General features: G+C 47.3%; 2 protein-coding genes across 4 annotated transcripts; one reads left to right on the top strand and one right to left on the bottom strand.

The window, feature by feature from the left end:
* Nucleotides 1–2,249: 2,249 nt before the first annotated feature.
* On the top strand, nucleotides 2,250–6,304 carry DRC10 (dynein regulatory complex subunit 10; the record flags this gene model as incomplete). Its single annotated transcript, XM_083373581.1, has 4 exons — nucleotides 2,250–2,927; nucleotides 4,263–4,496; nucleotides 4,818–4,889; nucleotides 6,014–6,304. 4 exons carry the CDS (start codon nucleotides 2,250–2,252, stop codon nucleotides 6,290–6,292), a joined length of 1,263 nt encoding a protein of 420 aa, XP_083229707.1. The 3' UTR covers nucleotides 6,293–6,304.
* Nucleotides 6,305–6,313: 9 nt separating this feature from the next.
* RITA1 (RBPJ interacting and tubulin associated 1) lies at nucleotides 6,314–12,044 on the bottom strand. 3 transcript variants are annotated; one of them, XM_083373597.1, is made up of 5 exons: nucleotides 11,945–12,044; nucleotides 10,245–10,555; nucleotides 7,446–9,423; nucleotides 7,178–7,328; nucleotides 6,314–6,472 (listed from the first exon to the last, which is right to left on the bottom strand). In XM_083373597.1, the coding sequence occupies exons 2-3, from the start codon at nucleotides 10,505–10,507 to the stop codon at nucleotides 8,943–8,945; spliced, it is 744 nt and encodes a 247-aa protein (XP_083229723.1). In that variant the 5' UTR covers nucleotides 10,508–10,555; nucleotides 11,945–12,044; the 3' UTR covers nucleotides 6,314–6,472; nucleotides 7,178–7,328; nucleotides 7,446–8,942. The 3 variants fall into 3 exon arrangements, with proteins under 3 accessions (XP_083229723.1, XP_083229724.1, XP_083229722.1); XM_083373598.1 differs by lacking the exon at nucleotides 6,314–6,472 and having other exon boundaries at nucleotides 7,090–7,328; nucleotides 7,446–7,516; nucleotides 7,970–9,423; XM_083373596.1 differs by lacking the exon at nucleotides 6,314–6,472 and having other exon boundaries at nucleotides 7,090–7,328.
* Between the last annotated feature and the right edge of the window lie 1,597 nt (nucleotides 12,045–13,641).

Here is a 13,641-nt window from a genome sequence, read left to right as displayed (position 1 = left end):
TTTGGTTTTTCTCCCCCTTTTTATTTTTCAGCCCAGCTGTTCTAAATCATGCTTTGCATCCCCGCAGCCGGCTCAGAAAACCCCTCCCGGGGGCTGGAGTGGTCGTTGCAAAAAAAAAAAAGTTTTTTTCCCCTCCCTTTTGCAAGATGGCTTGTTTCTCCCTCCTCCCACAGACGCACAACCCCTCCGACTTTGCAAATGCGCCTTGCAAAAAAAAGACAAAAGTGGGCGAAGGGGCTGGTTGGGACGTTGGGGTTCGATTTCAAGCGGGCGTCCCGGGGAGAGGGGGTGTCCCGCGGGTGCAAAGCCTGCCGACGACCTTTGCAGAGTCAGGGACTTTTTTTTTTATTTTTATTTTGCGGCTGGGTCGGAAGGAAGCGAAGGCATTGCAACCCCGGGAAGGCAAAAAAAAAAAAAACACACAACAAAACCCACCATCCCTTTTTAATTTAATTTAATTTAATTAATTTTTTAAAAAAACGTATTTGAAGGTTGCAATGCAAAAAAACAACCCCAAAACAGATTTAAGTTCTCCTCCCTAGGATTGCACAACTCAGTCTCGCAAGCCTGCGGTCTTGGAAGGATGTGGGACGACAACTTCCATCATCCCTAACCAGCGTGAAGGCGGAAGGGTAATTATTCAGCCAAGGTCTCCACTCGACATGCCTTAGAAGCGGCGTCCTATTGGCATCCGGAAGTTGTGGAGGGAAATCTCTGCTTGCCGCTTTCCCCTAGAGCAGGGGTAGGCAACCTCGGCTCTTGTATGACTCGTGGACTTCAACTCCCAGAATTCCTGAGCCAGCTTGGCTGGCTCAGGAATTCTGGGAGTTGAAGTCCACGAGTCATACAAGAGCCGAGGTTGCCTACCCCTGCCCTAGAGGCTTTCGAAGCGCGCATGCGCCGTTAAGCCTGCCCTTTCCCGACCTCCCTGTCTTAAATGAACAAAAGTCATTCGCTTTATTCTGGCCAACCGCTTGCTTCTAAGTTCGGCGGCTTTCGGGCGATAAGCACCGCTCGCTTTCCACTACTAGACCTCCCGGTAAAGTCAAAACCCGAAGTGTTTTCCACACGGCTACCCTGGCCTCCATTGAGGCGGCAGGTGGGAGGAGCGAGGCTCCGACCCGTTGACCACAGAGGCCTCTTATTGGCCAAGTCTTGGCGTACACGGAACGACCACGGTGGGAGCAACGAGGGCTTCGATTGGCTAGCTGAAGCTCCGCCTCTCGCGCGGCCAGGGTTGCCGGGCAACGAAGGGACTCGGCTTCAACTTACGGAAGGGAAGCCGTTGTCATGGTAACCGAGGCGGGTGTCCTTTCGCTGTTGGGTCAGGTGAGACGCAAAAATTAAAAAAATGATGCTTTCCCTGCGCGGGAAAGGACGGGTGGGGGGAATATTTATATTTTAATTTTTTAAATTTTAATTCCATTTATATCCCGCCCTTCTCCGAAGACTCAGGGCGGCTTAATAAATAATTGGCCATTTTATAACACTACAGATCCTTGTATTATGTTATTTCATTATTATACAGCATCGCATTGCGTTTCTGTTCTATTACTAGTTTTATTATGATGGGTCAGCCCTGGTGTTTAGACTGGATCTGACATTTTTATCCACCTACCGATGACAGCACTATATTATTATTATTGTTGTTTGTTGTTGTTGTTGTTATTATTATTATTATTATTATTATTATTATTATTATTATTATTATTATTATTATTATTATTATTATTATTATTATTTGCCTATCCCAGGTCCTTGGTAAGGACTCGATAGGTAGACAAAAATGCCAAATCCAGTCTGAACATCTGGCTGACTGTGCGATGATGGGTATTTTGTCAATGCCGAAGGTGTTCAAGGAGTGCTCCAGAGGTTTGGGGATTGCACCCAAGAGGCCGATCACCATTGGTACTAACGTTGCTTTCTTATTCATTATAATTATTATATGATCACGTTTACCTATTCATTATTTTCTCTTTATCTTCAGGAGGAACTAGGGAGGTTCATAGCCAAGACTCTTTCCCAGGTTACATTTCCGCCCTGGACTCAGATTCCTCTTATCTGACCGTTGCCTTGGTTGCCTCTCTTCTCCCTGTCCCTCAAGGTTCATCCTCCTACCCACTGCACTGTCTTGCTCTCAGAATCCTCTCCATCAGAGGCAGTGAAACAACGGCATTAAAACACCTGGTGAACCCTTGTCGGAAAATTCAAAGCCTCTCTCCCATTCCGAAGGTTCTCCAGTGGAAAACATGACGACTGAATTGCTTTCCCCATCCTACGAGCTGGTTGATTCCCGCCTCAAAAAGAGTGTCCGAGCCCCCTTAAGGATCTTGGATCCCGGTCGGACGAAATTGAGCACTGTTGAGACCAAGAGGATCATATCTGTCTTGGATGAGGCCATCTTCAGGGTAAAATTGGTCAGCGTCTTCTCCCATGTCATCGAGAACCTCGATGAGTTCAGCCCCGCGCTAGGTCCTGACCTTACAGGAGCCTTCCGAGAACATTTACGCCTCTCCAACATCCTGGAATTTATGCTATCTCATCAGGAGAAAGAAAACGTTCTCTATATAGGCTCTGGTAAAGGAACTTTCTTTGGCCTTGTGGATCCCGAGGGTCATCTCACTTTGCAAGTTGAAGGCCTTAAAAGTTCCGTCCGAAATATCCTACGCCTGCTTTACACCAATACGGTCGCTTGTCAAGCGCTGAGAGACGTGGCATACTCCAGGGATCAGTCCGTCCACAAATTTATTAATTGCCTGTCCAAGCAGAGGACGTTCCTCTTTGAGCAGCTGCTCACCACCCCCTTGGAAGAAAAAGAGAAAGGTCGGTTCCTGCATGAAGTCTTCCAGAGAGACAAGAAAAACATGGAGGTTGCGGCAGGTCTGGAAGAGGAACTGACGGCAGCCATCCAGAACAGGGATGAGGAGGTAAGGGTGTCAGGATCTAGGCAGCAAGATCTGACTGTGGTACCCTTGGCTGGTCAAAAATGAATTAATTGCCAAAAGGGGCTGGTTCCCTCGGAAAGCACGTTGGTAGGCAGGGGGCGGGGAAAGGACATAGATTTGACTGCAAGAGCCAATGTGGGATAGTGGTGAAGGCATCAAACTAGAAACTGGGAGATCTTGAAGTCTAGTCTCATCTTAGGCGTAAAGTCAGTTGGCTGACCTTGGGCCAGTCACTTTCTCTCAGCCCTAGGAAGGCAGCAATGGCAAACCACTGAAACTTTGCCGAGAAAAATGCAGGGACGTGGGCTCAGTCTCAGAGAAACAGACATGATTGAATGGGAAGAAGAAAAAAAAAGAAAAATAATAGAAACACCACGGAGAACCAGTTAGGTCTGGTGATTTAAGGTGCCAGGCTACAAACTGGGAGACGTGAATTCTAGTCCCACCTTGGGGGGGGGGGAAACTAGCTGGCTGACTTTGGGCCAGTCATTTTCTCTCAGCCCTAGGAAGGCAGCAACGGCAAAGCAGTTCTGGAAAGTCTTGCCAAGGAAACTGCGGGAACTTCCTCCAGGCGTTCTCAAGAGAACGAGACAAAATTGAAGGGACGATAAATTTTTAAAAAGATTTGACTACAGATGTAGTCCTCGATTTATGACATTAGAATAGAATAGAATAGAATAGAATAATAGAATGAAGTAGAATAGAATAGAATAGAATAGAATAGAATAGAATAGAATAGAATAGAATAGAATAGAATAGAATAGATAGAATAGAATAGAATAATAGAATGAAGTAGAAGAATAGAATAGAATAGAATAGAATAGAATAGAATAGAATAGAATAGAAGCCAGAAGGGACCTTGGAGGTCTTCTAGTCCACCCCCCTGCTCAAGCAGGAGAACCTTATCATTTCAGACAAGTGGCTGTCCCGTCTCTTCTTGAAAACCTCCAGTGATGGAGCACCCACGTCTATTCCATTGGTTAATTGTCCTCACTGTTAGGAAATTTCTCCTCAATTCCAGGTTGCTTCTTTCCATCCATCATTTCTTGTTTTGCTTTCTGGTGCTTTGGAAAATAAATTGACCCCCTCCTCCTCCTTTGTGGCAGCCTCTCAAATACCGGAAAAGTGTTATCATGTCCCCCTTAGGCTTTCTTTTCTCTAGATTGCCCAAACCCAAATTCTGCAAGCGTTCTTCATACGTTTTCGTCTCCAAGCCTTTAATCATCTTAGCTGCTCTTCTCTGAACTTTTTTCCCCCCCCAAAGTCTCAACTTTGAATTTGGTTGCCAAGGTTCCCCCCCTCCTTTTTTTTTTACAGATTTCCAAGAAGAACACCATCATCAAAGACTTGAAAAGTCACTTGCACAGCCTGGCCAAGTTCTCCGAAAGCCAAATCCAGCACACCCGGGCCGAAGCAGAGAAGCAGCACAAGACGGAGGTGCGCACCTCTCAGGTGAAATGCGGCAAGTTGCAACAGGAGCTGCAGCAGCTGCGAGCTCAGTTCAACGCCCTGGTGATGGAGGATCGGGAGTCGGAGCTGAACCTTCGGAAGGTAAGTCCTGCTGGAGGCTGAGCAGAGAAGCACGTTCACGCAACATGGCTGGGGAAGACCGTACATCAGCCATCCTAGAGAATATCCTAGAAAATAGCATCTGTATGATTAAATTGCCCTGCAAGTAGGTTCCGGTCAAACATATACATAATATTGTCAGATAACAAGACATCTTAAAACTCAAAGGCTGTCCCTGTTTAACCACAACCTGACAATTTCTGAGCTGAAGTTAAGACAACTGTGAGACAGGGTTTTTTGTGGGGGTTTTTTACAAACAATAACAACAGCTGACCATTTTTACTCTGATCTTCTTCCCTATAGAAGAAATACAAGGTGGAAATGGAGATAGAAAATTGGGTCCAAAAATACGACATCGAAATGATTGAAAAGCAGGTACGATATAAGTTTCTTTTCTAGCCCCTCGTATGGCTATTTTCCTCTTGAGAAGAGTGACACAGTGGCCTAATGGTATAGACCTTTGCCTCACACTTAGGAGGCTTTGGGTTTGATCCTAGACAGTGACAGATGTTTCTCTCTCTGGGCGCAATGAGTAATTGTCTGCTGTGAACCCCATGTAGGCATCAGGGAGGGCATCCAGCTGGTAAACGCTTAAGTGCCATTTAATTGCCCCAACATCACTCACTCTGATGCGTCAAAAAAAAGAAGAAGCTATTTTCCTCTCAAGAGATAGTTGGCAAAAATAAGCAGCCAGGTCTTCTAACTAAGCCTTAGGTGCGGGATGATTCTTCCTTGAGGCATTCCTACCATTGAGGCTATGACATTAGTTAGATGTTACGTCCTCACACATTCTTTGGAAAAGCTTGGCTGTCTGGACAGAACAATACAATTTTTTTGTTAACTCAGTGTTTAACTTAAATATCCACCTTGTGAACTCTCAGGCTTCCTCTTCCCGCCACATATTCAAGATGGGCAGTGATGAATATTTATGTGTAAGGGGCTAGGTATATGCCTATCTTGTATATAGCAGGTTTACATACGTGTTATATATGTGTACACTTTGGAGAGCATGCCACGGAATTTCATTTTTAATGTGTGCCAGTGTGCCCACAGTAGGAAAAAAAAAGACAGTAAAGGTCATCTTATCTTTTATCTTGTCATCTCTGAAGATGGGTGGACTTTAACTCCCCAATTCCCCACCCAGCTCTTCAGTTATTACAACGGCACTGGAAAAAAATGGCAACCAATCCTCGCACCTCTGATATAGCTTCCTTGTGAGGCTCAGATAGTTTTTCCATTTGGGCAGATTGGAGATGGGTGGACTTCAATCCCCAGAATTCCCCAGCCAGCGTAGTCCAAGCTGTCAAAGTTGAGAAACACTGAGTTATCGGAACCTCACAAGGAAGCTACATCACACACACACACACACACACATTCTGCTAGGCTTCCGGCAAGCAAAGTCAATGGAGGAAGCCAGATTTGCTTAAGGACCCCGCGATTCGCTTAACATTAAAAAAAAAAGGGTCATAAAATTGGGCACGGCTGCTTCTCTTCCCCAGGAGGAGATCGACGAGATCGACGAGGTCTACGTGGTCGAGAAGCAGGATCTGTCCCAGCTGCGGGAGAAATACGCCCGACTGGACGAGGAGTACTGCCAGATCATGGAGGAGAGGAGGGTGAGGCAGGAGCAAAAGGACAAAGCCGAGAAGGAGTTGGCCATCCTGGCTCGAGCGGCTACTCTGATCCAAGCCGTGTGGAAGGGCTACTTAGTCAGGTCGCTGTTACGGAGCAAAAGGAAGAAGAAGGGGAAGGGGAGGAAGAGTACGAGCAGGAAATGAAGTTTGAACGTTCATCAATGCTTGTCCGTATCCGTTTTGGTGGCTGGGCTGCCCTGGGCAGCTTCGGAGAGGGATGGAGCCCTTTTTGAGAATGGGATGTTCTTTAATAAAGTTGGTCATTGAAAAAGATGGGAGACCTGTTAAAGCCGCGTCATTTCCTCAAGCCGAAATCTCTCTTGCCTGGAGCAGAAAAAAGGGAGAAACATCCCAGAGCGCTCCAGACCTCACATTTGTTTCGAAATCTATATTTATAGATCTAGGCCTATATACTTTTTATTTTTATTTTAATTCCATTTATATCCCGCCCTTCTCCGAAGACTCAGGGCGGCTTACAAGCTTAGCAGTAGCCTTCATTCTATGTATATGCCTGCTTATTAGGGCTTTCACACACACCCCAAGCGGCATTATTACAAAGTCAGCTTAATTGCCCCCAACAATCTGGGTCCTCATTTTACCTACCTCGGAAGGATGGAAGGCTGAGTCAACCTTGAGCCTGGTGGGACTCGAACCTGCACTAATTGCAGGCAGCTGGTGTTACTTAAGGAGGCATTAGCCCACTGCTCCACTAAGGCTCTTTTAGTACAAGTAATCTTTGACTTAACCACCATTCATTTAGCAATTGTTTGACGTTACAGGGACCCTGGAAAAAAGTGACCTAACAACCAATCCCGAGAGATGATTTTACCGAGAGTATAACTTTACTAATAATTCCAACATAGGCATAGAAGTAGCAAAGCCAGTGGTAAAGTTTTCACGCCCAAACCAGCTTAGGTTAAAATCCCCTCCCCCCCCGGACCTCCCCATGGTTCATTGTCCACCAATCAATTGCATTCATTTTGTTTTGGAAACCGTTCTGAGCGCCTCAACGTTTTCGCAGCGTTTGACCTTGGGATGTCGGGACCGTCCCAGGCTCCGTCAGGCTCACTTGCATTCCTTGATTCCCCTCCCGCCTTTCTTGCTTCTGTTGTCTGGTTGGATGCATGGCGAGTGAGCCGTGACCCCCTGGCATTTAGGAGTTGAGTGAAGTTAGTTGTTCCTAACTTAACAACCGTGGCAAGAAAAGTTGTAAAATAGGGAAAAGTCACTTAAAACAAATGTCTCCCTTGGCAACAGAAGTCTGGCGCTCAGTTGTGAGGGTAACTCAAGGACTTACCTGTAAGGGCCTTCTCTGCTGTCCCCGATTCCCTATTGAGATTTGATCCCTACCGACATATGATTTTGCACCTACCAGGATAAATTACGAATTTTATCATTTTATCATTTCACACTTTGCCAGTGTCACTTTGCTCAGCTTTTATTATTTTTTTTCACCCTTCTGGTGGGCAGGGGAGATGCCATCTGTTGAAAGGGAAGAGGAGAAAAAAAAATTCTCCCTCTGCTGAGAAAAAAATTCTTTTCCTACCCACTATTCCGGAAAAGCAGAAGGGAGGAGGGGAAATTTTAAAAAAAATAGTGTCTGGTTTCACACAGCTCGCGTAGCCAAACAGGCACACAAAAAGCGGCTTGGTTTGTTTATAATGTAATGTGCTATGTCAACTTGGCCAACGGCCATTTATTCACTAATGACAACGAAGCCAATCAAAGCCGGAGCCGAAACGCCCCTCTCGCTACTTGCTCCACCTGACTTGGTTTTAAACACTACTTTAATCTTAAAAAGTACGCTGGAAACCAAGATACCATAAAACAAACCATCAGGATCAGACATAATCCATATTTGCGGAAATGCTCTTAGACGAACAATGAAGAGGACAAGGCATCTGGATTCTAAATGGTGCGATGAACGGTTGAGGAGGCTAGATATGCCTAGCCTATCGAAGAGAAGGATTAGGGGTGACATCTTCCACTGTGAGGGATGCGGTGGCTCAGTGGGTTAGGATGCTGAGCTTGTCAATCAGAAGGTCGGCAGTTTGGCGGGTCGAATTCCGAGTGCCGCATAACAGAGTGAGCGCCTGTTACTCGTCCCAGCCTCTGCCAACCTAGCAGTTCGAAAGCACGTAAAAATGCAAGTAGAAAAATAGGGACCACTACGGTGGGAAGGGAACAGCGTTCCGTGCGCCTTTGGCGTCTAGTCATGCCGGCCACATGACCACGCAGACGTCCTCAGACAAGCGCTCGCTCTTCGGCTTTGAAACGGAGATGATCACTGGCCCCTAGAGTCGGAAACGACTAGCACGCATGTGCGGGGGAACCTTTACCTTCCACTGTGGGATTGTCACAGAGAAGAGGGAGTCAACTTACTTCTCCAAAACACTCGAGGGCAGGACAAGAAGTAACGGACAGAAGATCATTAAAGGCAGATCCAACCTAGAATAAAGAGAAATTTCCCGACAAGCAGAACGATTAATCCGTGGAACGGCTTGCCTTCAAAACCTGTGGGTGCTCCAACACTGGAGGTTTTCAAAAATAGACTGGATGACCACTTGACTGGAATGGAATAAGATCTCCTGCTTTGAGGGTTCCAACCCCATGGTTCTCTGTTCTAAGTTTGGAAGAAAAGTGTTATTTTCCAGTGCGCCACCAATACAATTATTCTCTATACGTTCTCTTCATTTGCTGCAGCTTTTAACATGGGTGGACCTCAACTCCCAGAATTCCCCAGCCAGCATGCTGATTTAGTAATCTGTCCACTTACAGGACTGATTTGGCTGGTCTATCTCCAAGGAGGTTTCTCTTGACGTGAGCTTGTTGTCCGAGCAGATGAACAAGGCATCCCCTTTGAACCTGGAGTGAGAAGAGCTCGTGAAGAAGCAGTCAGCATGCGTTGATCCTGCTGTTTATTGGACCAAGTTGGGTGAAATCGATCAGAGGTATCATACAGTCTGGTGAGAGACTGGGAACATGGTCTTCTTATGACTTGGGTGGCCACATCTGAAGAGTTCTCAGGTGGCTTCCGAAAAGAGGTTCCTACTTTGTGGTTGGCTTCAAATCTATCCCTCCCCGTAGAGGTGACCATCTCCTTTGGATGGTGGAAAAGGACCGGCCGGTCTCTTGGAGCCGAAGGCGGAGTCCAGAGCAGAGGGCGGAGCTTAGCCACATCTTCTCGGGTGGCCCAGGAAGCTGTCCATTCTTGTCCTCCTGATTTGGACCCAAACAGAGTCTCGTCACAATAGGATGGCGTGTGGCTTTTCAACCTTCCAGAAGGAAAGAGAGACAGACCAAGTTCAGACCACGAGCTTAAGCACTTTCTAGAGTCGGCAGAATCCATTTGCCTCACGAAACAAGCAAACAGGTTGAGTTTGGTCAAACCATAGAAAAAAAATGTCAACGAAGAAAGCTTAACTTCGCTTGAGTTTTAGTAATGCCTTATGCATGAAACTCGGCTGGGTGACTTTGGGTCCAATCACCAGGAGATGGTGAGTTCTAGTCCCGCCTTAGGTATGAAAACCAGCTGGGTGACTCTGGATCAATCACCAGAAGACAGTGAGTTCTAGTCCTGCCTTAGGTATGCACACCAGCTGGGTGACTTTGGGTCAATCACCAGGAGACGGTGAGTTCTAGTCCCATAATAAGCATGAAAACCAGCTGGGTGACTTTGCATCCAATCACCAGGAGACGGTGAGTTCTAATCCCGCCTCAGGTATGAAAACCAGCTGGGTGACTTTGGGTCCAATCACCAGGAGACGGTGAGTTCTAGTCTCGCCTCAGGTATGAAAACCAGCTGGGTGACTTTGGGTCCAATCACCAGGAGATGGTGAGTTCTATCCCGTATTAAGCATGAAAACAAGCTGGGTGACTTTGGGTCAATCACTAGAAGACGCTGAGTTCTAGTCCTGCTTTAGACATGAAAGCTGGCTGGGTGAATTTGGGCCAATCTAGGTGTGAGACAGCTTGACAGGCTGTTTTGAAGCAAATGGATTCCATACATACGCCATTCACCTGGGATACTCTCTCTTTGAGGCAGTGTTCCACCTTCCCCTTATTGCAAAGAAACAGCACCCCAAAGGTGCCCTACCTGTATTTATTCCTCTTCCGTGGGGTGCTGACTGGTTGGGGGGATTTCAAGGGACTGGAATCCACCTGCGTGGTCTCCGGACTCCATAGCAGGGGTCTCTGACCACGAGCCTCTTTCCAAGGTGGCTTAAACTCCGGGCTGGAAGATGGGTGTTTTCCTTGGCTACCAAACAGCGATTCGTCCACAAAGGAGGCCGTGGCCTTGTTCCTGTAGACCCTCCCTTTGCGTTGCAATGGAGCCCCCAACCCTGCTGAGGCCTTCATGGAGCCAACCGAGGCAGGAGGAAACTCTCATCCAGGAACCGTCGTTTTCTGAAAATTATGGAAACGGAAATAGGCTTGAGGTTAATGGCATGGGCAGAACTGATTGCCAGGCGCAAGAAATCAGATCCAAAAATGACTACAAGTTTATTCTATTTTTGCAACCCACTCGCGGCCAGCCCCTTTCCCCCACCCCACCCCTTTCAGCTACTACAAGGACTCTGCCTGACAAGCCAACTTGGAAGGAAGGCTCTTTTCCATCTCAACGGCTTGCAACCAATGCGTCCACTCTTCTCATTTGTCTGAAATGGAATAGGGCAGGGGTAGGCAACCTCGGCTCTTTGATGACTCATGGACTTCAACTCCCAGAATTCCCGAGTCTGACTCGGGAATTCTGGGAGTTGAAGTCCATGAGTCATCAAAGAGCCGAGGTTGCCTACCCCTGGACTAGAGCATAGCTGACTCGGGAATTCTGGGAGTTGAAGTCCATGAGTCATCAAAGAGCCGAGGTTGCCTACCCCTGGACTAGAGCATAGCTGACTCGGGAATTCTGGGAGTTGAAGTCCATGAGTCATAAAAGAGCCGAGGTTGCCTACCCCTGGACTAGAGCATAGCTGACTCGGGAATTCTGGGAGTTGAAGTCCATGAGTCATCAAAGAGCCGAGGTTGCCTACCCCTGGACTAGAGCATAGCTGACTCGGGAATTCTGGGAGTTGAAGTCCATGAGTCATCAAAGAGCCGAGGTTGCCTACCCCTGGACTAGAGCATAGCTGACTCGGGAATTCTGGGAGTTGAAGTCCATGAGTCATAAAAGAGCCGAGGTTGCCTACCCCTGGACTAGAGCATAGCTGACTCGGGAATTCTGGGAGTTGAAGTCCATGAGTCATCAAAGAGCCGAGGTTGCCTACCCCTGGACTAGAGCATAGCTGACTCGGGAATTCTGGGAGTTGAAGTCCATGAGTCATCAAAGAGCCGAGGTTGCCTACCCCTGGAATAGGGTTTCCTGCCTGAGCGTGGGGTGGACTAGAAGACCTCCAAGGTCCCTTCCAACTATGTTACAGTATTCTCTTCTGTTCTGGCATCCAGGTTAGAGTCCAGCGCGTGGTTTGCGTGGAAAGTGGGGATGGGAAGAAGGGACGGGTCGGGAAGCAGCTGGGGGTGGAAGCCCCTCGCCCTGGCCACGGTTGACCCCCCCTCTCCCTTAGCAAGGGGGTGGCCGGGGCAGAGCCTGCCACCCACCCTGGCCCCGCCACTGCCCAGCCCGCTGCAACCTGGCACGGGAAGGACCCGCCCGCGAACTGCTTGCAACCCAGCTGGGAAGCGGCGCCTCCGGTTCCACTCGCAGAGGCAGCCGCGCAGCTTCCACGCGGGAGAAAGGGTGGGGGGCTCTGCAGCCAGGCGCTCCCCCTCCCTCGTCCCCCCCTTCTCCGCCCAGCTTACGGCTCTGCAGCCAGCGGCGACCCCGCGGAGCCTTTGGCGGGCGGGCGGGCGGCAGAACTGCGCGTTCCCGGCTCTGCTGCGCGGCCAGTGGCGCAGGAGGGCTGGAGCTGGGCGGGGCTTCCCTGGGGAGCTGGCTCCGCCCACCCACCCCCCGCCGGTCAGCTCCAGCCCGGTGATCGCCTTTGGGGAAGGGTGGGGGGGCAGGAGGGGGAGAGAGATGCAGCAGGTAAGCGGGTGCACGTGTGCAGTATGCAGGTGCACATTGGATAGGCGCATGGAGGTTTGCATACATTGCATATGTTTGCGTAGATGCCATCTCCTTATTGGTCTATGTCTATTCTCTATTTCTGTCATTCTGTCTCTACCATCATTCTATACATCTATTTTCTATGTCTATCATTGTTTACATATCTAACTTCATTTGTCTAACTTTATTTACATATCTAACTTCATTTGTCTATCTCGATCACTTATCTATCATATCTATCATCTCTATGTATCTATATCATATATATACGTCATCATCTCACTCGTCTATCTAATATCTATCATCTATCTCTCTCTGTCCGTCCATCCATTTCTCTATCATCCCTTTATCTATTTATCTATCTATCACCCTCTATCTGTCCCTCTATCTATGTATCACTCTATCATCTATGTATCACTATATCTATCTATCTATCTATCTATCTATCTATCTATCTATCTATCTATCTATCTATCTATCTCTATATCTATCTATCAATCACTATATCTATCTATCTATCTATCTATCGATCTATCTATCTATGTATCACTATATCTATCTATCTATCTATCTATCTATCTATCTATCGATCTATCTATCTATGTATCACTATATCTATCTATCTATCTATCTATCTATCTATCTATCTATCTATCTATCTTCCCTCTATCTGTCCCTATATCTATGTATCACTATATCTATCTATCTATCTATCTATCTATCTATCTATCTATCCATCCATCCATCCATCTATGTATCTATCTGTCTATCTATCTGTCTATCATCCCTCTATCTGTCCCTCTATCTATGTATCAATCTATCACTCTATCTATCACTCTATCACTCTATCTATCACTCTATCTATCACTATCTATCTATCTATCTATCTATCTATCTATCTATCTATCTATCTATCTATCATCCCTCTATCTGTCCCTCTATGTATTACTCTTATCACTATCACTCTATCTATCTATCATCTATCTATCTATCTATCTATCTTCTATCACTCTATCTATCACTCTCTCTCTCTCTCTCTCTCTCTCTCTCTCTCTCTCTCTCTCTCTCTCTCTCTCTCTCTATCATTTTATACCCAAAGTTTTAAATCATCTCTCTGCCAAGAAGCTCAGGGCATTGTATCCACACCTTGCCTCCTTCTCACCTCCCTTCTATTGCCACACTACCTTTCCCGCCTATACGCACGTAGGCACACAACACACACTGCCTGTATTTGTCCTGAAACTGAACTCTGGAATTTCCAACCAAGGACGAAAAAAGTCCAGCCGCAGAAGGGCGATGCCAACGCAGCCAGGGCGGCGAGCAAACCCGAAAGCGCCTTCCCAAATCGGAAGAAGGGGCGACTCTAGTAGTTTCCACTTTCGTTTCTCTGCGGAAGCTCCTTCTCCACTTCCGCCTCGGATTGACAAGCCGGGCCAGCCAACCGCAGGGG

Source organism: Vipera ursinii (assembly GCF_947247035.1).
Source record: "Vipera ursinii genome assembly, chromosome: 14".
Lineage (NCBI taxonomy): Eukaryota > Metazoa > Chordata > Lepidosauria > Squamata > Viperidae > Vipera > Vipera ursinii.
Note: the sequence above shows the minus strand (reverse complement) of the source record. Positions and strands in the feature narration are given on the sequence as shown.